This window comes from Hetaerina americana, unplaced genomic scaffold, assembly GCF_022747635.1.
Source record: "Hetaerina americana unplaced genomic scaffold, ioHetAmer1.1.p SCAF_3, whole genome shotgun sequence".
Taxonomy (NCBI): Eukaryota; Metazoa; Arthropoda; class Insecta; order Odonata; family Calopterygidae; genus Hetaerina; species Hetaerina americana.
In genome coordinates this window covers 85,117,374-85,139,797 of record NW_027286874.1, presented here as the reverse complement: position 1 = coordinate 85,139,797, position 22,424 = coordinate 85,117,374, and the positions used below count along the sequence as shown (strand labels likewise).

General features: G+C 41.3%; 1 protein-coding gene across 1 annotated transcript in view; it reads right to left on the bottom strand.

The window, feature by feature from the left end:
- LOC139690898 (spermatogenesis-associated protein 20) overlaps nucleotides 1–22,424 on the bottom strand; it is a 441,994-nt gene that overhangs the window by 4,214 nt on the left and 415,356 nt on the right. Inside the window, exon 12 of the mRNA XM_071588518.1 lies at nucleotides 4,905–5,104. Within this exon, the coding sequence (XP_071444619.1) occupies nucleotides 4,905–5,104 (200 nt within the window). The remainder of the gene's footprint in view (nucleotides 1–4,904; nucleotides 5,105–22,424) is intronic.

Here is a 22,424-nt window from a genome sequence, read left to right as displayed (position 1 = left end):
TCACATATAAGAAAGGAGATGGATTCCTTCCTCGTAATGTGTTCAATGAAATGCCTCCGTAGAATTTCTTCAGAGAATGAGTACGTCATACATTTTTCCTCTCCCAAGGAGGAAAAAACAGACAGAGGAAGAGGTAGGAATGAACTAATAGAAGAAGGTAATGGAAAATGACGGTGTGAGGAGCTTTGAGGGAATTAAAAGATTGGAAGATAACAGGAGAGTTTTAAGAGCTGCTACCAGCCAATCCTCGCGTTGATACCCCGTGATGATGATTCACTGATTTAGGAGCAAATAGAAAGGACACATTGCATGCCTCCTCGCCAACAAAAAACATTTCGACTAGGGACTATGAAAGAAATTAGGGAATTACTCAACTCGAAAGATTCGACTGATTCAAGCACGGCGGGTTGGTTATTTGCCAAACGAAACCAAGTACGCACGTTTTCAATTAAAGCGTGAGGGGAGCAAACGAACCAAAATGAAGACGCAAAAATTGGTGCCGAACAATCAAGAATCGGATGTTTCTAATAAATAATATGCATAAAATGTGCAGGCATCTCTATGGGCCAACGCGACACTAGGGCCAGGCAATTGTTCTCGGCGGATATACATAGCGTAGGTAGAGAAAAATTCGTAAATTTGCCAAATCAGACATGCAAACTAAATCTTAATTAAAACATATTGACATGGTGAGCATGACTAGGAGCGGGCTCTAAGCCGAGAAAAAGCAGTATTTTTCATCATTAAAACCGTTTTTTTTTTTATTCAAGTTGAAGGAATCGTCACCCAAAATGGCGTTCATCCATGGTGTGATACTCGCGAATATTCAACGATATTTAAATTTCGTACATTTGCAAGGGCAAACTACTTCTCGTGAGGTTGTTTATGGATCAAAGTTAAGCAGTGAATGATTTAGTGTTTTCATAGCGCCTTGTGGATGATGACAGAGTCCATCGAAAACCATCGAAAAGTCGGCAGCTGATTACCTAACTTGGTCGAACACCCGCGAAAACTAAACTAAATGTTAAGCATTCTTCACCACTTAATGGCTTTTTATTTCAAGGGATATACATTGAATGGATGGATTATAAGCTCAAAGTTACTTAATAAATAATATTATAATTAACTCTTCATACGACTCCGGTAAATATCCTTCGTGCCGTTCCCTTGTCTGAAAAATTCTTTCGCCTACAAAAAATACATGCATTCCTAAAGCGAACTACACTGCTGTTGAGACAAATATTTTTAAATGGAGATCGAATATTCCCATTCAGAATCTCCTCAATCATATCTACCTATGACTGACACGGTCCACCCCCTTCAACTATTTATTCGTATCTCAAATATCCTCTTGAATAATTCGACTATCATCCAATTTCTCAACACGACAAAACCAACACAACACACAACCTCCCTCTCCTATTTTTACTACAATTGTCTTTATCCTATTTTTACCACAAATTCCCCTCCATTTCACGATATCCGCTCCATTTAAACTAAACGAAAATACACATCACACCGTAAAAAACATTGGATGGGAGACAGTGAAAAAAATCCAAAAAAAACCTTTTAATAATGAATCGAGATAGGACTTTAAATTCTCTAAAATTAACTAATGGAATATTAGGCTCCAAAATAAAATCTGCAAAATGGAAGTAGTACATTCGTAGAGACACTTATTTGGAATATGGATTTAAAACAGATTTGCAGCGGACATGGATTTTAAACATGTAACACCAAGGAAAAATACTAACAATAAGGTTTGAATTTTGAAAACGTTTAACGCGATACGCCTGTTCAACTTAAGGTATTCAGGTGGGACCAACTATGAATCAACTGTGTAATTAGGAATCTAGTTAGTACGTAGGAAGCGTTCGTTATTAGCGGTGAGAAGCCGAAATCTGAGGTCACTTGTGCCACTTTGGGAAAGGTGGGTAAGTTGGAAGCAGGTGGGCATGCGGAAAGCGGAACAAAGGTGGATAGACACCCGGTGTGTCCAATACTCAATATAACTAGGGATCACAAAATTTAACTTCTTATCCGATTGGAGGGGGCCCTACGTTTTCAGTGCCTTCTTTTGGAATGCCAAGAAAAACCCACCCCACTTGAAGGTGTCCTTAAGTCTGAGGTTATATTTGATATTAAGTACCCTGGAAGCCACCGTTAGGGTGTTTGGCAGGGGGTGCACACACATTCCAGAGTAATTTTGACCTGAATATGCCCCTATTTGGGTGGTAAGACAGTACGCCGTCCACCATACCAACCCAATGCCAATAATTCATTTTGATTAATTATATAATTGCATTTTTCGTAAAGTAATAAAAATAAAAACGTTGGGCACAGTAAAATCTAATTATTTGTCACAACGTCGTAGAAATAGATGAGACAAATAACGGACACGAAAATAATCTTCTCGCCACAACTGCTCAACATATTTTTCCTCGGAAGACCCCGCGTTCAGAAATCAATATTCAAATTCCATTGACTAATTTGCCAAAGGAAAGTTTTCTAAAAGCGGAACTTCGGTTCACTCTCCCGACCTTCTTGCTCACTCTTTCACAACGCTGACTTCAATCCGCGCGGCTCCTTCTCTCCGCCCCATCAAACTTTTTCCTCTTGGTAAATTTCTATCTCCGCTCAACTGTAACAATGGTAACGTCACCAAATTATCACGGAGAAGAAGTTCAGGGAATGAGACTGGTGCAATAAATTTCCAATCAACTAATTTCAGAAATCCTGGCAGAAAATTAGACAGCGAGTTCAACGGAATAGACGGGATCTCTTCGCGGACTCCGAAATCACCTTACAGAATTGCAGAACTCACGACCGGGAGTGAGAAAAAGATCGGAATTTACTAAAAAAAATGAAACTGTCGAAATTACTACGAGGCGCAGTAGTTTTTTGAAATTTTCTCTTCATTTCACGGAATGGCTGCGACCATGAGAGAGAGAGAGAGCATTTTTTACGAGGTTGGAATTAAAAGGCGGAAGGAATCTGGTGGGCGAGCGACTCGGTGTCGGCATTAAGTTAACAAATAGAGGCCTTCATATCCGTAATATAATCTACGTAAGCGTACAGCACGTAGTGTACCCCCACGAAAAACAAAGTAGGACTCAGAGAGTCTAATAGAGAGAGAGAGAAATAATCAAACGATTCTGGAAATATAATCCACACACTCTAAATTTACAGACCAAGACACTGCGCGAATGGCAGCGATCTCGATGTTCCACTTAAGGGTATTTTCATCGAAGTAAAAAAAATATATGTCAATGTACAATTGATTTACTAAATGACAGCCATGTTGAAGATCACAAGGAGCATATGCGACAGGTACGAAAAAATACTGTGATACGTCTCAAATAATTCGTCTTGCTTGCGTAATGAAGTATTTTACACTTGGATATCGTAGTTCATTTAGCTTGGATAATATTATCATTATTATTTCAAAAATATTTCGGAACGGTGGCTTGTAGGATACTATGAAGAATGTACATATATCCCAAAAAAACCATATAAATTTTGAACCTTGGATGGGAATTGAGCTGGGCATAGCAAGTCGCAACAATGGCATGAGGTTTTGGGACATTGAACAATAGCGTGATTTATAACATTGGGTAATTATTTTATTTTAGGGCATTTGGTATTGTTGTGTGCGATGTTTTCCATTGTTGCGAACACGAAATGTGAAAGGGTGATAGGATTCCCTACGCCGGCTACTGGCGGTCAATTGCCCTCATCTTCCCGTTGTGGTCTCGGCTAACTAAACTACGTGCGACTAGAATTATTCCTTCTGTGTCTACATTAGACGCAGAGGAAATAAGAAGCAGAGGGGCCGGTGGTGGAATTGGGGCGAATCACGCGCAGTCAGTTACGACGCGTAAACGGAAGGTCACCCATAATTCACCGCCAATGAAAAAACCAAGCAGCCTTTCCACCACAACCGTCGTAACCATAAGACCGTAGCAGGAAGTCGAGAGATTGGCAGAAAGAGAGAGAACGTGACCCAGTTAGGGGCCGCCCTAAAACTACGTAGGGCTAGCGTGTGCCCTTTTTACACCTTCCCCCGTTTGAAAGAACCCCCTAAGTTATAAAACCCCTCACACGCAATTATTGCGGCCATTATTATTATTATCCAATAGAGAGAATTTTTATGGTAGAAAAAGGAGTATTCATCCTAGAGGAGAGCATTTTTCACTACGATTAACGATCATTTAAATTACGTTTATTCTACTGAAAAAGTCGATAAATATGACAGAAAATTTTATTATTTTATTGGTGATACAAATAATACGGTGTAATGGAAAAAAACTTTCCGATATCCTTTTGAGAAGGTGATAGATGATTTAATAAATCTGAATCGAGTTTCTTTACTAGTGATAAAGGACATTTAAAATTTCCTTCAAAAGGATTATTGAAGCCCCTAAATTCACATTATGATAGAACACCTCGGTAGCTGAATTGGTTTAAGTACTCGGACCAAGTTCGGGTTCCAGTCCCGGTCAAGGTGAACGATTTTTACGCTGTAATATTTCTGAATTTCAACGCTCATCAGATGAAAACTACGTTGAAATTACTATAACGGCATCAACCTCCGTTCTTTGAACTAATTAAACCAATGGATGACGAAATTGAAATTTCGTCATTCTTTTGAAATATTTGAAATAATGCAATAATTAACCAGACGTAGGATTCCGAATTAACGTGTACATTTCCCCCGTAATGAAACGCAGTAAAATGACATACCTTGTCTCCCCCAAAATCCTTCCGACTATAAAAGACAACCCTTTAGCATGTGAAAAGTGTTAACGCGTTTTCTGATAAAAATACGGTGACCACCCGACTAGGTGATCATCCGGTGGCCAACTAGAAACAACAAATCATCCCATTTGAATATGAGGACTAACCATGGTAGGCGAGTCATGATACAGCATGAGACCGGATACCATCCGAGGAAGCACCATTGGAACCTTCACCAGGCGCTCTTGGAAGGCTTTGAGTAGAGAGCCAGCCCGCTCCCGCCAATCGGAGCGTTCCAACAGGGAAGAGAGCCTCAGGAGATTGGAGACAGCAACGGAATTGGCCGACGGCTCGGCGCCATCTTGGTCTGAAAAAACCGAACGGAAAAACATGATTCAACATGACTCGAATTCGAGACTGAATTAAAACCCGGAGGAAACATGCATAAAAACAATTCAGAAATGGAGGTAAAAATGACTAGTTCATAATAAAAGCTTGTTGCCGTACATTACTTATTACGAGAGTAACGGACGTGATTCTTAAATTAGAAGATCCAAATAAAAAACTCACTCTCACAGTTATCTTGCAATTCGTACAGTTTTGATTATATGTATTAGGATTAAAGGTTCTTATGAGGGAAGACCAATGCAAAATAAATTGACTGCCTTTCATGGAAAAGGTACAGTATACGATTCACGTATCTGAAACCAGTCCCTATGATATGAGAGGAGTCTATAGTTAATTTTAAAAATAATTTGATGTGAGAAAAGGCTGCAATTTTCCTTACTAGGTTAATAACTGGCGTCGTTAGGACAAAGTGGTTTTTAAGATCCAAAATATGAATAATATCTGGAAGCCAATCGGAAAGTCATGCTGATACTTGGAATAGGTCTTGAAATTCACATGAAGGGTTCAGAATATCGCCAAATCAATCTCAGTAGGAACCTTGTTATTACCTAAAATTACACTGCTTGACGAAGCTTTACTTATCAGATTCCCAAATATTTTACCAGACAATGCATACATTTAACCCATTCTGGAAAGAAAACTGTAACGAGCAGCACGGAAGATCGTGCCTGTACTTTTCTGATAAATAGCATAAAGATACAAAATCAAGGTCTTTAATTTCTTATAAAAGGCGAACTTTGCATTTGGGTAATCACGCCAATCATTTTCACAAAAGGCATCGACGCACTTTTTTAGTTTTATTAAGAATTAAATTTACAAATATCTCAGTTAATAATCAATAATTAGAAGCGAGCCAGGTAAAAATCAAATCAAAACATCAGAAAGAAAAAATAATTCAGCCGAAATGCTTGGTTATTCTCTTCTTGAAGTTCCTGACGATTACAGGAAAAGGTTTAAAACCATCGTTAAATCAGTTGTTCCAATAACTATTACCGTAATTTGGGAAGGAACGCTTACTTAAGTAAAACATCTGAATGAGCCATTTTAGTTTATGTGTATGATATTCCCTGTCCATGTAATATTCAGCTTGCACATCTCCTTGCTTGAGGTCTCCCCATGCTTCACACCCCCTGTAAAATTCAAACATTTTTCCCACCTCCTAATTGTTCGTCTCTTTTTTAATCTTTCCACTCGCAATTTCCTAATCATATCTTCACTTCTGACTTTAAATTAAACGAAGCGAGTGGCCCCACAACTCCATTAAAAAGTCACCAAACCTATTTTACATAAAGTGAATATTGGAAAAATCACATCTACGAACGAATGCAAGTGGTGGAGTCGAAATTTATATTTTCATTCACATAATGAACATTGAAATACCATCTTTCGCCCACTACCATTCACTAAATTTCGCTGCAAATGACGCAATCGCTTGCCGACTTCGATTAAATGGCATCGAGAGGAATTTAAAAATGAACGCTGGATAGTGTCTCTCAGTTAGGTTTGCATTCGAGCACACGCTCGAATAATATTATCTTCAAATCGGTGCAGCATGGAGACTGATACGGCATCGGGAAGGCAGCAAAATGGATTCGTTAGATGACGGCTATGAAAGCCGGACGAGGAAGTAGGCGCAAGATCGACGGATATTAAAAGCAGTCAGAGTGAAGTGAGCACCATCTCCATTGCGTCATTCCGATATAACTTTTCAACACATTTCAGTAACGAGAAACAAACAAAAAACATATAAAAACCACTGACAGCCGTAATAAAACAGCCCAGATCTTTCTCCTTCCTCGATTTACCTCTCCCCCGCCAAATGACGCCCCTTTCCTACAAATGGCATTCCCCACCCTCCTCGGTCCCTTCAAGAGCGATCCTGAGATAAATCTCACACTCCTCACGCATAGCAAGAAAAGGCAAACAAAGTCAAGGTTCAGACTTACATACGACACAGGAAACCTTGGATTTTCAATTTACGTAAGGACATACAAGATGAAATTATTCTTCGAGTGAAAATAAATAATGCGTTGAATAATGATATTGCAGCCATTCTCAAAAAAATGTGAAGCATTTTTGCTATGTTTCCACATTGAATTTAATGTTTTTATTGCTGCGCTTAGCTAAACATTTATCCATTACTTTCAAGGATTTGCTACGGCCAATAGAGAAGGCTGAGTTAGAATCGGAATTTCTTTTGATAATTTTCCATTCATGTTCTTCCATTATTCTATACAACCGAATAAACATGCTCATGATATGTTCTTTGTTTTCATGGGTAAAGTGTATGATTTAATTTCAATTTCAGTGGTAATTCCTCAGGTGTTGTCTCTCAAGTTGGAACCAACAAAGTCCATAAAATATTATTGACTTTCAAATGTTAAACTAATACAGTAGATTTTTTTATGAATTCCTTTTCTTGGTATGTTCGTTGAATGCTTCTTAGAAATATGAAGACTTAAATCTTAAGGTTGGACTTTCTTTATATGTTCCATACTATTATCAATGAAAACCAGAAGGAATCTTATAAAAATAAAACGAGAACTATCATTAAAACCATTATTTATATAGTCTAAGGTCGTATCCGTCTTTTCAATTAAAGGAATATCATAAAATACTTTAGGGCAGGTCTAACTTATTTCTGAATATACGAGGCCGTTTCTAGGGTTAGTCTCTGGAATCGATGTATACCTTAGTGATAGAAATACTTGAGATTTCCCCATATGGGTAGGTGGAACTTACAAATGGAAATATCAAGTTTTTCACCGAGCAATATTTCAGAACAATTCGACAGAAAAGTTCCTCACGTGTACGTAGACTGGTCAGCATTACTCCTTTTACTGAGAGAAAATTTACGAAGAAGCTCGACCAACCTACAATATCAGGCCAGTAAAATAGAATAAAAATATCAAGAAAATATAAGGAACAGATAATGTTTCGGTAGGAATGGGGAAGAATCGATCTGTACACTCACGTCACATCATTCTCAAGCGTTAGATATAATTAGTTTTTAGTAGGACAAAATAGACATTTAAAGCCTATTAGGCTCTTTGTAGGAAGCCCCTCACAGAGCTCGCACAAAAATAACAATGTGTTAGTCATGGGGAAACGCAGTGAGAGCGTTGTTTACGAAGAATTGCCCTTTGATCACATGTAAGAAATGGTCACAGCAGGTTCATTTTTAGTTCGGCCGACACCAAATTAAATAATGAAATGGCGCTTGAAATCAACAAATTTCCACGAATGTGAGTCGCCCATTACCATTCAAACGGGAAAAAAATCACGATATATTTCAAACGTCCGAGAAACTGCCGAGGAAGACACGCGCTAGAGCCTAAGTCATGCCAAGTGGGGTGAGAGCCATGGCGAACGCTATTCAGCTGCGCACGACTGAATATTGCTCAAGCGTAAAGTTTTTGGGAAATGATTGGCGGGCGGATGGCAGTAGAGAAGCTCTTGTAGAAAAGCATACCTCAGGGTGATTTCAGGAGAGAAAATTTATTTCATTTTTAACAATCGCTACTGGAGGGGGGAAATGTAGACAGGATACGTTAAAGTTTCCTAGAGCAAGAGAATAAATACCAGCAACTGAAATGGTTTTAATATTGGATCATTACAATCAGCGTGAAAATAGTTATAGAGGTATAAGAATAACATCGTCAGCAAAAGCAGCATTCATGAAGAGAATAATGGCTAGTCAAATTGAATTACACTGTGAAAATATGGGGACAACACTTTAAAATGAGATACTGTAGTTTCCACCGCAGGAGGAATTTTAATTAACCGCTTCACTACAACATAGAATATGCTAGAACGTAGCGACACATGCAGCAATAATATTCCCTCATCTCTTGGGAAAAAGTCCTTTCTTTCTGCTTTTCCATTCAGTATGATTTTCTGAATGAAAAAGTAGAGGCTTTAACTGTCAACAATATTAAAAAAAGACTAATTAATTTGAAGCATATTGTACGTTTTTAAAGATAGGTGTTTAGGGAAAGAGAATGAGCGTGGGTGAAAGACTCTTGAGATGCGAGAGGGAAGGAAATTAGTTGGATGAAGGGAAAGACAAACAAGGAAGTTTTACGCATACTGGGGGGAAACAGGAAGCTTCTCTGAGAAATTTGAAGGCAAAAATACACATTATGAAGGGATTATGGAAGGTGATGGGTTATAGGCAGAAGGCCTTGATAGAAGAGACATGTAAGCGGGGAGGAGAGAGGGAAAGAGTAGGCTGTCTGGAGTGCAAGAAGGGTGATGGAAGGTGTGAAGGAATGAAGAAGCTAAAAATATCGGGAGAGCATGAGGAAATCCGCGCGATATGTACGAAATGCGTAATATACCAGGGACCATCTGCCTATGATGATGATCTGTGGGGAGAAAAAACAAACTGGCCCTATTAGATATGGGGCCGAATGTTACGGGGGTGGATAAGAATATGAAAATATAAGTGAAAGTATTAAGAGCGGAAGAAATTTTGATACGGTATTAAGCCGTTACGGTACGACACCACGATTTAAATCCCTACTTGAGAGACACTGGGAACGCACTTGAAAATATCACTAACCAGGATACCACTTCAAAAATTCATCACTGAACCCCAGTTTAAAAAACTGGCAAGCCACCGAATACATCCTAATTCTGCAAACAAAACAGTTAACTTTCAATTCCCTCCTTTAGTGTTGATTTTGGTGATTAAATTTGAATTTCGAAATCTATTTAAAATAATACCAAAACAACTGATACCCTTCCGTCAAGTAGTCCAATGCAACATGTTCATGAATTATTGTTCCCGAGTTCTTGTATCGTTTTATTATGTTTTCGGCAGTAAGATTGTCAGCATAATAAAGTGTACTTAATTCTCCCCACATCAAAATAAAATTCGAGTATTTATGAATAGCCATAAATGTTGGCTACACTTGATTAATTATGAGGAAGGTTCTTTAAGAATGTTGGTACCAATAACTAGAAAGGCAGGGTGAGCAATGAGAGGTACATGAAAGAACATAGATTGCATGTCCTGAAATTGCACGTAAAAGAAAGAAGTTTAACGATAGCTCACTCGGTCGCAATAAGAAAATTGATGAGAATTAAATAACCAAAGAGGTAAGGGTTATGCTTTGACATAATGATGGGGTATATCATGAAGATACTAAGTGTATGTGGTAGAAGAGACTCTCAACACAAAGGACATAAGCAGGCTTAGGAAGAGCATGTGTGGAGCACTAAATTAATGTGACAAAGCCGAAGGAAGGAGAGGGTAATACGTAATTAGGTATAAAATGTTAGTAAGTAGGTCATTTACTTAACTTTGACAAGGCTGCCCCAAAAAGAAAGACAGCATTTCTTGACCTGCTGCTTTGATATACTATCGGGCATCAAAAATGTTATAGTCTTCAGAAGGAATTGTAGGACTGATACATTTGCGATGACATATTCTGATGTTTGGTTTCCAGAGACGCCTTCCTCACATTTTGTAGTTAACTGTGCACGTCTGTTAGTCTTTGCGAATATTCTATATCAGTTTTCTCGACATGGGGAAATTATCTTTAATTTTTTCAATTCGCGAATATCTGTTGTCTCTAAAACATAATATAAGAAAGACAATAGAATTGACGACGGGTCAACCGAAAGATGTAGCTTAATGACAAACTACAACTAGGAGAATATAGCTCAATTCCATGGAAAAATATTCTAGTGCAAATATAACTTTGGGGGGGAGGGAGTTTTAAGGTAACAATTGACGGTCACAATAGTAAGAGATACCGTTTCAGGAGCCTCGTTGAGGGACCCGCGATTTTCGGCCGCAGAGTAAATCGGAAGATTTTTTTTAAGTTTACTCGATTCACTCTCAAGCTGAAAGCGGCATACCATCAAAAGTCCCCGTTCTCCGGAAATGACTCCTGGCTGTCACAAAGGGGAACGCGGCGGGAGCAGCCATTCATCTTCCTCCGCCTTCTAAGAATTCGCAACTATCGTGCGGAGAACATACGTGACTATCGTGCCATTAAATAGCCAGAAAGACTCTACCTTCGCGGGAGAGAGAATACTTGGGGGCGGGGAAAATATTCGGGACAATCCACTTGAAGGCACCATAGACGACGAGGGGTCTGGGAGGGTATGTGGGATGAGGGTGGGATGGGAGGAAAAGGAGAGGGGGGCGTGGCAGGGGATGCGAATCCCTGAGAGAGAGAGAGACGAGTAGGGCTGGATCGGGAGCCGCTGGTGAGACGGCTAGCGAGAGAAGGGGAGACTTGGGGAGGGGGGGAGGAAGAAAGGGGACGGAGGAGAAGAGGGTGAGGCGGAGGAAGGGGAGTAGTGGAATAAGGGGAAGAGGTGCAGCGCTGCCAAATGTACGTCTGATTCAACGAAGGGAAGGCTAAGGAGCCAAAGCCGCCGCATTACCGTAATATTGAGGTGATTAAAAGGAATGCATCACTTCAGTTAAAAAAAAATACTTTCACGACCAAATACGTATCAGTCGACAAAACATAATACGATTAAATGGAACTCCGAATTTTCTCGCTACTTTTAAACCTGTTACTTACTTTTTAGCTACAATGACTTGAATGAATAATAACTATCTGCTTCCGACTGTGGTAGTCGAAAAGTTTTCACTTTCCGAACCATGAAAGCGGCACAAGTCCAGTTACGAGACATATGACAATTTTGATTGTGAAGGGTTACCAATATTTAAAAATATACAAAAGCATAATGAACGAACGGGGCGGAAATCACTTTTCCCAATATTTAAAACACTGTGCAATTTTTAACTTTCGTAAGCGAAAACGCTTCGATCGACTTCGCTACGATACCCTCGAGCGAAAACATTGGCGTAATTTCTGTCGCACCAACCTAAGTACAAATTATTTTTTTCCGAGCACAATTTTCATTAAATTTCTAGTAAATGGAATTTAATGACAGTATTCCGTGGCGACAGTTTAACTCCCTCCATAGGTCGCGGGTTTGTTTTCCGCCTGGGTGGATTTTTCTCCACCTAGGGCTTGAGTGTTCCTAATTGCCCGTTGTTATTTTATCTTTATAACGCGTTGTTAATGGCCAAAACTTGCGGATAGCTGCTGAAGCAAATAAAATTAAATTAAATAATTTCAACATTTAAGGCAGTATTTTTATCGGTCGTAAATTATCCAGAGCCGTAAATATATTCACCGCAGCTCCCCTGATCGTCTTTTACGGCGGGAGCATTGTATAGAGGCATTGATACGCATAACATGCACGGTATAATTCTGTGGTCATGAAACAAAAGGTTCACACGGTGGCAGTAGTCCCGCCACGAAATCAATTCCCGCCCCACCTTAATTTTTTCCCAAATCTTTGCCGATCGAGCCGAACCATTATCTGCGAACGGCAACCCCGGATCGCGGTGGATGTGAGGGATCTCGCGGAAATGGTGGATAACAGGGAGGAGGGAACCTGGCGATGGAGAGGGGTAGGGAGGGGATGGTTATTGCCAGAATCGCGGGGGATTGCGGGAGAAGGGAGGGCGAAGAGGGGTGTGGGGGGTAGCCAAAGGGTGTGAGAGGGAGAGCGAGCGGCGTGTGTTGCTCGTCTGTTTGTTTCCCTTGGCTCCTCTTCGCGGGGGCCAAAGGGGGGGAGTGTGTAGGGAGGGTTTGGGTGGTGAAAGGTGAGGGAAGCGTGGGGGACGGATATGGATGGGTGGAGGGGGCTACCGGGGAGGGAGCAAGGGAAACTGAGAAATCCTTTGTCTCGGGCCTTAAAGGAGTTGGGAAACTACCCCGCTCACCCTCCCCAGGGGCTGAATCAAAAGGCGCCCGAGGGTGAGGCGGTGGAGGAAGGAAATGGGGAGGGAGAGACTGAGAGACGGAGATCGGTAATGAAATCAGAGAAATGACGATATGGATGGTTTTAATGCTCCCGGGAGCACACAACAAACGCTCCCTCGCGAGGGTGCTCTTTCCCTCCCTCCATCTCCGGGGCGTACGTTGGGGGGGTGGGGAAGGAGACCTCGCAGTAGTCGAAAAGCCTCAGCCGACTGAGGCGTTCTATTTACAACGACTTTCAAATTAACTCCGCGCCCCATCCTTCCTCCAACTCCCACCCCCAACCCGTTATCCCACGCCCCTCTCCATTTTGCAACGCGATCCCTCGCATAGACATCAATTAGGGGAACGTTTTCTCCAAATGTCGGGATGAAGGAGCCACGGTTGAGTTCCGCTCGTGAGAAGGGAGCGGTGGAATAAAGACCTACGGCTGTGGTGAGAGAGCGAGGAAGCGGGGGGGGGGGGAGAATGTGGGGAGGGAGAGGGATACGGCGGGAGATGGGGCTGATTCGTAGCAAGGCCAATGCGATAAGAAAACATATCGACACAGCATCGATATTATTCCACTAGGCCTATATGGATAATCGTAGGAAATCGACTAACCATAGTTCGATAGTTATTGACAAAATGATACGTTCGTAGATGTACGCTTGGAACGATTTCAATCTTACATATGATTTGGATAGTTATATGGCTCCACATATGGAAGAGATTGATATGAAAACTACCCAAGAGGTAATGGGGTAGGTACTTATTCCTGAAGTGTATTGCCCCTTCTTAGATTGACGACATGGACGTCAATAAGGCTCTATATATAATAATGATGCGAAATGCACGATTTAGAAAATATAAACGATATTGCCAATACTGTCAATATAATTTATACTTTCAATATGTGACATGCAAGGATTTTAAATTTTAAAAGAAGCCATTTTATGGTTAAATTTAGATATTAAAGACATAAATGTTTTCGATACCGAGGCATTGCTAAGATTTACGATGTAGGTGATACTTTCGTTACGCTCGGCACACCTATTTAATGCATATCTGGCACCACATCGATATTTCTTTCCGGTTTATCGACGGCCGACGTTGTAAAATGAACATCGTACAGCCCTAGCCTAGGCGGACTAGAGATATCACAAAAATACACTGCGCTCAATCAATGCCCACCACGGCCCGGCCACGTGCAGTGCCTGCCTGCTCTCCTCCCCTGTCCGCTGGAAGGCATGATTACAAAAGATGGCTCGGTAGACGTTGAATGGCGCCTCGCCTGCTGGGGTACGAAACGAGTCATCTGGATGCCTTTGATCAACCGCGGGCTTCGGATGCACTTGAACACTTTAAGCACGGGAGAAAATCGTTTTCATCAGAGAACGCCAATTCGGGTATTCTCGAATGGACGGTCGAAACGTACCGATTGACTTAAAGCTCACATTAATGATATCCGGATAAGTGTTTTCTGTCGAAGAATGCCATCTCATTCCGGCGTGACTATCAACATTTCGATCTAACAAGGTGAACATTCGTTTCTCGTCGAGGCTCGAAAGAAATTGCTATCGATAATCAGCTAAAACATGAAGACAATACGAATACGCTCTCTCTGTTTGGTCTGCTACTATTCGCGAAAGAAAACTAGGTGAAAATCTGAAAATTAATCCTAAGGGAAACGATTGGAGAACGACGGTCCTACGATGATTATACACGTTCGTGGGCACTGAGTTTCCCATGGCCACTGTGGTAACATAAGGGTCCAGTGTGTGGTCCGGATGAACTGGAGAATATAAATGCACTCATGAATATATCCACACAAAACGGATCATGATTCTCACAATCATTAGTTGCACGGGACAACGCGAAATAATCTAGAGCCCATTGAAAAGGATTCCCTGCCAGGAATTCGATGCACGTTCTCTCAAGTCGACCGCATAAGCGGCTATATTATGTAAATTCCTCACGAATTACTGCTGCGGTAAAAATTAAATTGGCAAATGCCCTTGAGCGTACAACGCGAATTCCTAATAGAGCGGATTCATTAGCCAACGGTTCACACAGCGAAGATAGTAACATTCGCATAGCATAAAGTAATTAGAGCCCTAATGCATGTTCCATCACAGATGCTACGGAAAACGAAACGAAGGAAAAAAGTTTTCAAAGCAAATTATTTCTTGTTGTCAAAGGAAATTGTTTATCGGGTTCGGAATTTACTACTACTCAATTTGATTAATGAAGAACAATACATCAAGGTATATTTTGCGTATTGCACTCGTTCCACTCCCTCAGTGTACAACATTCCACACCTGAACCACCAGAAAACCAACACCACACACTCCACTCTTCCCCCAATCACCCTCCCCATAATGTAGCAACCCCAAACCGTAAAACAAGACCCAACAATAACCAACGAACACATTGGAATGACCGACAGTTGAAACAATACCCCAAAATAGCAATTGAACTTTTCCACCTCCTTCACTTACACCCCTCACTCCACTCAGTCTCCTTCCCCTATTAACAATGCCCTTAGACACTTTTACCTGTCTCCAACCACCCTTTATAATGATGGACCCAAAAATGCTACGATAATACCTGAGGATTACAATGTTTTGTTTATGCCGAGTATTGCAATAACAATAAATTTGCGGAAATAACTTCAAAGTCATTTTTGCCCAATACTACTAATTTCCGTTAAGTGCAAGACGAGTCTCGTCAACATCGATCATATTGTGAGACACGCCTCGAATATGCATTCATTAGTGCAAGTAGATCCAGTACTCGACTCATTCGCGTAGTAATTTGGTAATAATTTTGGTGCTTTGACGAAGCCATTCTGTTGCCACGGGCCCTCGTCATCGCCAAGCTCGATTAAGATGAAGAAATCTCCGGCAATGATGATTAACCTGGGGGTCATGATCCTTATCTAGATCACGTTTTCGATCCTTCGCGACCGCCACACGTGATGAGGGGGGAGGGGAGAATTCAAATTCGTCTGGTCCACTTGATAAACCGCCTCACGCCGCGAGGGATCCCGTCTTAACGAACCACCAAAGGGATTCAATCGCCCCCCCCCCTTTCCAACCCACACCCCAACTCCCCCCCCCGCTGGAAGGAAGGTTTTGCAAATGACGGCGGACGCTCCCTGGTGGGAGGGGTGGAAGACGAGGAGGGGGATGGGACGTGAACGGGGAAGGAGGTGTGCGTAGGAGCACCTTTACACTCCCTCCTCCGACCTTGGCCGAGGGTGGAATCTCGAGAGCAACAGGATGTTTAAGGGTGCGGCGGAGGCGGGTTGTAAGGGATGGAGGGGGCGTAACCCTTTTTGTCGGTTTTGGGGGGAGTTTAAAGGCAGAGGTAGAATCCACGCCGAAGGGAAAAGGTTGGCGGGGTAATTTACCGATACGCACGTCGCGGCCGGCTAATTAGAGGGTGCGCTCAGGCCTTCCAGCATTCCCTCGGCGCGTCCGTACGAGTCAAGTTCAGAATAATTGTCGTGAATTGAATACTACATCATATTAGATCCCCAAAAAGAATTCACCTCTACCATTCTAAAGACATTTAAAGACGTTTCATTTCTCCCGGTGGCTGAGAAACTGGCAGCAAGTTCCACCGATGAAACTGGATAGTAAACTCAGTATGACATTGAGAAATTAAGGGCGTAAACCTCCCGCACCGGTGAGGTCTGAGCATCTTACTTCCATAAATTGCATCGGCGCACTGAAAAATATGCTCTTATCGACAAAATATTTGATCAGCGATAAAAAATCTGTACATGAATACATTTGTGGAACGTATTACATCTACACAAAACAACTTGATTTCTAAAAATAAAATATAATAAAAATATTAACTTTATTCAAATGTAATAAAAGTTGCGTGAGCCAATAATAAGATAACGGCCATCTCCATGGTATTTATCGGAATTTCCTTGAAAAAGACTACTCAATTCTTTAATGAAACCCAATATTGGGTTTGTGCTGATCATTTTACATGCAAAATATGAAAAATCGAGACGTAAAAAAGTTTTCCAGAATATGACTTCTTCCTCAGTTTGGAAACAGTAAAAGATAGTTTGTCGGCACCCAAATGGTTGTCTTCGCCATGGATTTTTTTAATACTAACAACCAAAGGACAAGTTGGATGTATACTCTCTTAGAACGCAGAAATACAGATTTTCTGCATCAGATTTTAGTAAATAAATCTGTTGTAGTTCACCCCTTTAATTAAATTTGTCTTACTAATAACGCCAATCACTTCATCACAGAACACTAAGATGAATATTCAATTGAAAGAATCAATTTGATTGCATAATACATATATTTTATCCCACGAGACGATCTCAGACAGTAAAAATCAGTCTTCAACTCTACTTTTACACACCTGTATATTTATTTAAGAGCAAATAATTTGGTGACCAAGTTCTTCACGATTTAAATTTAGAGACAATATTTTCTCCGTGTTCATCTAATCGTTGGCGTGACTGTAGCGTTATCATATTAGGAGCCATTGAGCGCAAATAACACAAGCACGCCAACGACTTTCATCTTTTGCGGAGCCTTAAAAAAACGATGAGATGACGACGACATCGCCTCTACGTCGAAGGGAGGGTCGGCGACATTCAACTTTAAAAGGCGGCGACGGTACCACAACATCCATCCCCGTGTGATAGGAGCCGAGGGGACCTCGCCCACCGACCACCCCCAAGAGAGTCCCTGCTTGGAGTAGGGAGGCAAGAGACACGGTGGCGACAAAATCGGAAGGGGGAAGTAAGGGAGCCGAGGATCAAAGAGGGTAACCGTGGGAGAAGGCGGTGGAGGAGGAACAACGGCGAAGGGACGACGAAAAAGGAAAAGAAAGAATGGAGGGGCGAAAGAGGAAGAAAGTGGAGGGCGATGTGGAGAGGTGGACGGCGATAAGGAAACGAGGTGGAACGGGGTGGACGCGGGGAATATTGCCAAGTGGACCACAAAAACTCTCTCCCGGCTCTCTTTTCCGCCTCTGTCAGCCCAAATCTTTTCGCCCCTCTATCACTCAGCCTTCCTCTCCCACCTCACTCCCAGGAGTCTCCCTCCGTTTCCCTTCATGAAACTCCATCCACCACTGCATTATACCCCTTCAAACCTCTACTTCCCTTCCCTGCCCTCTCGGGGGATTGGGGAGAGGGACGGTGCGTGTGACGCGGGAGGAGTGCAGTGGCCTCTAGGCTCCGCCAACCCTACGACAGCTCCCTCCCTTCGCCGACGTCTTGGCTTCGGTTCCCGTTGAAGAGAAACTTTTATACTCTCCTTGCGACTTAGCTCCGGGGAGGGGGCTTGACGTTGGCAAAGAAAACGAGCGTGGGACATGGACCGAGCGCACTCGCAACATGGTGGTGTGCGCACCAAAGTGGTCTCCTCCGATGACTTAACGCTATTTACGAGCATAAATTTCTACAAGTAATCTGTTCAGCAATCGTATGTTGTTCACCTACTACATCCGTTCGAGGAACACTGCACAGAATGATTCCCTAGTTTAATACACCATTGCCCCACAATAATTTCAGTATTCATTGGACACATTTTATGGCCCAAAACTAACACTGCCAGGTAGATGGTGAAATACGGATGTGATCAGCAAATAAGCACGTGCAGGAGGGGAGTTAGAATGCAATATTTGACATGAGGGCGGAACGAGACAAAATATGATGAAGAAATAAAAAAGGAAGACTGAGAGAAGAGAAGACTAAATTTAAACCTCAGTCTCGTATATACTGACAGATCAAGAAAATGATTTTATGGGCATTGAATTAAGGATAGAAGACAAGTGAGAGAGTAAATAACTGCCGCTAAGTCGCTGGAAAAAAATGTGTAGAGGCCCAAGGAACGGACTTTGAAGAATTTTGAATGTTTTTGAAAATCTGTTAAATAAATTACTTAAAAAATAATTGCAATACATTGGGAATGCACCCTGTATAAATAGTTAACCGGATTCGAACCCTCAGGTCAGTCTCCCAGAGCTTGGCTAAGACGACTAACAGTTTGAGCAAACATCGATCATACCCGATCGAAATGTCGGCGTTAATTGGCAGTCGAACAGAAAGATTTATTGCCGTCCATGTGGCAACATGCCTCCGGTAAACGTGTATGATGCATTCGCAGACAACCGAGCAGTTCGCCATCTAAATAGCGGTCAGGAAACTTGAGGCTAAACAGGAGAGTCGTTCTCACTTCCCAACGCGATTTCGACTAGTGTTTGCGAATGGCTCTCCCACTAGCCTCGGCGCAGATCCCGAAATCAGGGTGAGACGACGGGCGGTCCTTTGGCGCCACAGCCTCCTCACCTGTTGGCACCACTCTTACCATGTGCGGTGACGACGGCGCGGTTATAGTTCCGCACCACCGCCTCCTGCATTTTCTCCCCCTTTTAGGCTCCCTTTCCCTCTCCCACGCACCCTGCCCACGAATCCGAGAAGATCGCTCGCTTGCTTGCGGCTGGGAGGAAGAGTGGAAGAATGGGAGCACCCCAATATTTCCCCGTCGCAAATATTCGTCTCTGATCTCCTGCCCTACACTTTATCAGTTATATCCTACGTCACAGTCTCCCCTTTTACGCATGACGATATGCCACTCCATCTTCCGTGGGAGTCGGCTCGACAGTTTGCATTTTTGGAAAACATGAGTCGAGGGTTGGTGGCATGCCTCAGGGCATAGCGCTCTTCCTTTGAATTAGTCACTGAACTTAAGGGATGAGGTGATTCTATCTCAGCTTTTGGGGAATCTAAAATAACGGTATTCAGTATTCATCACCTTTCCAATCTTAAAATATTTTCTTTTAGAATATTATGCCCTTTCAACCATTAGCCCTTTTTTTTATTAGCATATTATGACGCACTACATTTCGCGGGGGCTGGCTATTTTTCGTCCAGCATCATTTCCTTCCTCTGTCCATTTACTTCCTGACTTCATTTCGTCTGAGATACCAATTGTCACCCTTCCTCTTTCCCGTTACTTAACAATCTCCCATTTATTATTAACGTTAACAGGCTAATACCTCCCAGTATTTTCTATAACTTCTCAGCCATCCCCGGATTTAACCAAGTGACTTTTTCACCTTACCTAATATATTAAATTTTTTCCAAGAGCCTTCCTCTCCATTCAGATTACTATATCAATATCTGACGATGCCCAAATTTATAAATCCTTCCGTCTATGTTCATGCTGAACGCTTATATATATTTATAATTTTTCAAACGTATTACTTTTAAATTCTTGAAATGTTGTTACCTTCCGACAACAGAGTCGACTAACTGTTCCTCTTAAGAATAATATTAAAACCTTCAAGTCTCAAAGACTAATTTTGTATTAACGTAGTTCTAATATGTATATTCAAGTATTTACTAATACTCTCTCCATCCTTAGTCAGGGTACCGATATTTAATTTTTTTCTTCTTACAAATAGCTCATTTGAAACGAAGGAACTATTTGCATTTCCTCCAAAAGGCTCTATTACGCCTCATACACCGCTTTCTTGTACGAATCAGAGAACTTGGAGCTATATAGCTCAAATACATAACAACGCAAATCCATCACTAGATGGTCGGTTGACAGACGCACTGCTGACGGAAACAGGAAAGTCGCAATTAACAACCAAGCATCACACACAGCCTCCTCAAGAAAATCAATTTGTACTCGCACTGTATTGCGATAACCACCTCTTGGCTACGGAGGCTTTTAAGTCGGAATGCCTCAGATGAGTCCAGAGGGAAGAAAACTCGAGTGAATTTAAAAATATCCCACATTCCACCCACGCCTTAAGAGAAACCTGACTGTTACTTTCCTCGAATCACTTTTCGCTCAACATGACGCTGTCAAACCTATCAGCGAAATACCAAGAAATGCGAGTAAATAACTTTTCGAGAAAAATACTGACTATTAATGAATCACAGCTAATGAGACAATCGCTTCCTGTTATGTAGATTCACCTCTTTCCAAGAAATGGAGCAGCCACTGAACTCTCAAAAAAGATTACGAAACCAATTTCAAAGCATCGTCTGAGAAGTTCAAAATGTGCCAGATGGAAATATATTATCTCCTAAATTATCAACTTAATAACGTATACGTCCATTACAATATTTATCACAAAAACTTATTTCATAGGAAGTAATACGAAGTAAGCAACAGAGTTTTGAAAATGCAAACTTTCCTCAGTTGCATAGCAAGGCCTTAAAGAAGATGCGGCATGCGAACCAGAAAATTAAGAGATTCGGAAGTAAAACTGGAGAGAGAGAAATATTGTATTGCACTAAATTACGCCAAAATACTATAGAGCTCACAGTTGAAAAAATAATGCGCGGATGAATGGACACTCTTGGAAAATTCAAGCTGCTTGAATTAAAAACAAATAAGTTTAATAATTAAAAAAGGTGATCAATGCATTATCGGTCAAATCAAATACTTCTTCACAAAAGAGTATTGCGCATTGAGATAAAATATGCCACTCTTAAACCTAATCTTTGGATTTCAATAAGTTGCGGCAATACTGTTGACTAGACACACAAGAAGGAGGTATGTGCAATTGTAAGCTTCATAAGGATGAACCTTGTGTAAACTAATGACAACATTTCAAAACTACAGGAATTTGATGATGACGACAGAGGCTTCACAGGACTCACCATCTCCTGATTTCAAACCATGTTTCCGCCAGGATAAAAAAATTGAGCTGAGCACTCAATAACAATGACGACTTCCTTGGGATATTTCATTCACGTCTGTGTTTAATATGCCTAATTCGGGAAGTCAATTGTAATGTAAACGATTAGGAACGCACGTATCGAGCAAGTTGCACGCTATTTATCTGCCTTCCCGAGGAGCTCGAGGAAATGAGTTGCTATACTTATCATATTTAGATATACCATTTAACTTGCACCCGCATCACCGGGGAGACATGTACCAAAAACTTGTATGTCTTAACATTTAAATATTTGTGAGCTATGTAAATTATGTATTACTTAAATATTTGTGAGTTTCTAATAGTAATTTAATTTTACAAATTCGTTATTCAATCACAGCTTTAGGAGGAAAAAAATTTTCGAGACCGTGGTTTAAAAAAAGGATTAAAAGGTGCAAGGATATGCAATAGCTGGAGTAACTAATTTTATCTGGGTTTCATTGCATACGGATAAAGAGTAAGGCCTTAATTATTACCTAATGATGGGTGTCACGAGTTAATTGATAGCGATAATTTGTTTAACTATCAACTCATGAAAGAATTCACTTGTAAGCACTATTGAAACATGACATAGGATTCTAGAATTCAGAACAGCTCAATTTCTCATCCGCATCATACATCAGCACCATCAAATACACCATCTCACCATAAATCACAGAAAATTAAAGTTTGAACTGGCAGGAAACGCTTTTCAACTTATTCAAATATATCATCTATTAGCTTGAGATCTCCGGCACTAATCATACAGTCGGTGATAAATATCGCAAGACATGGAAA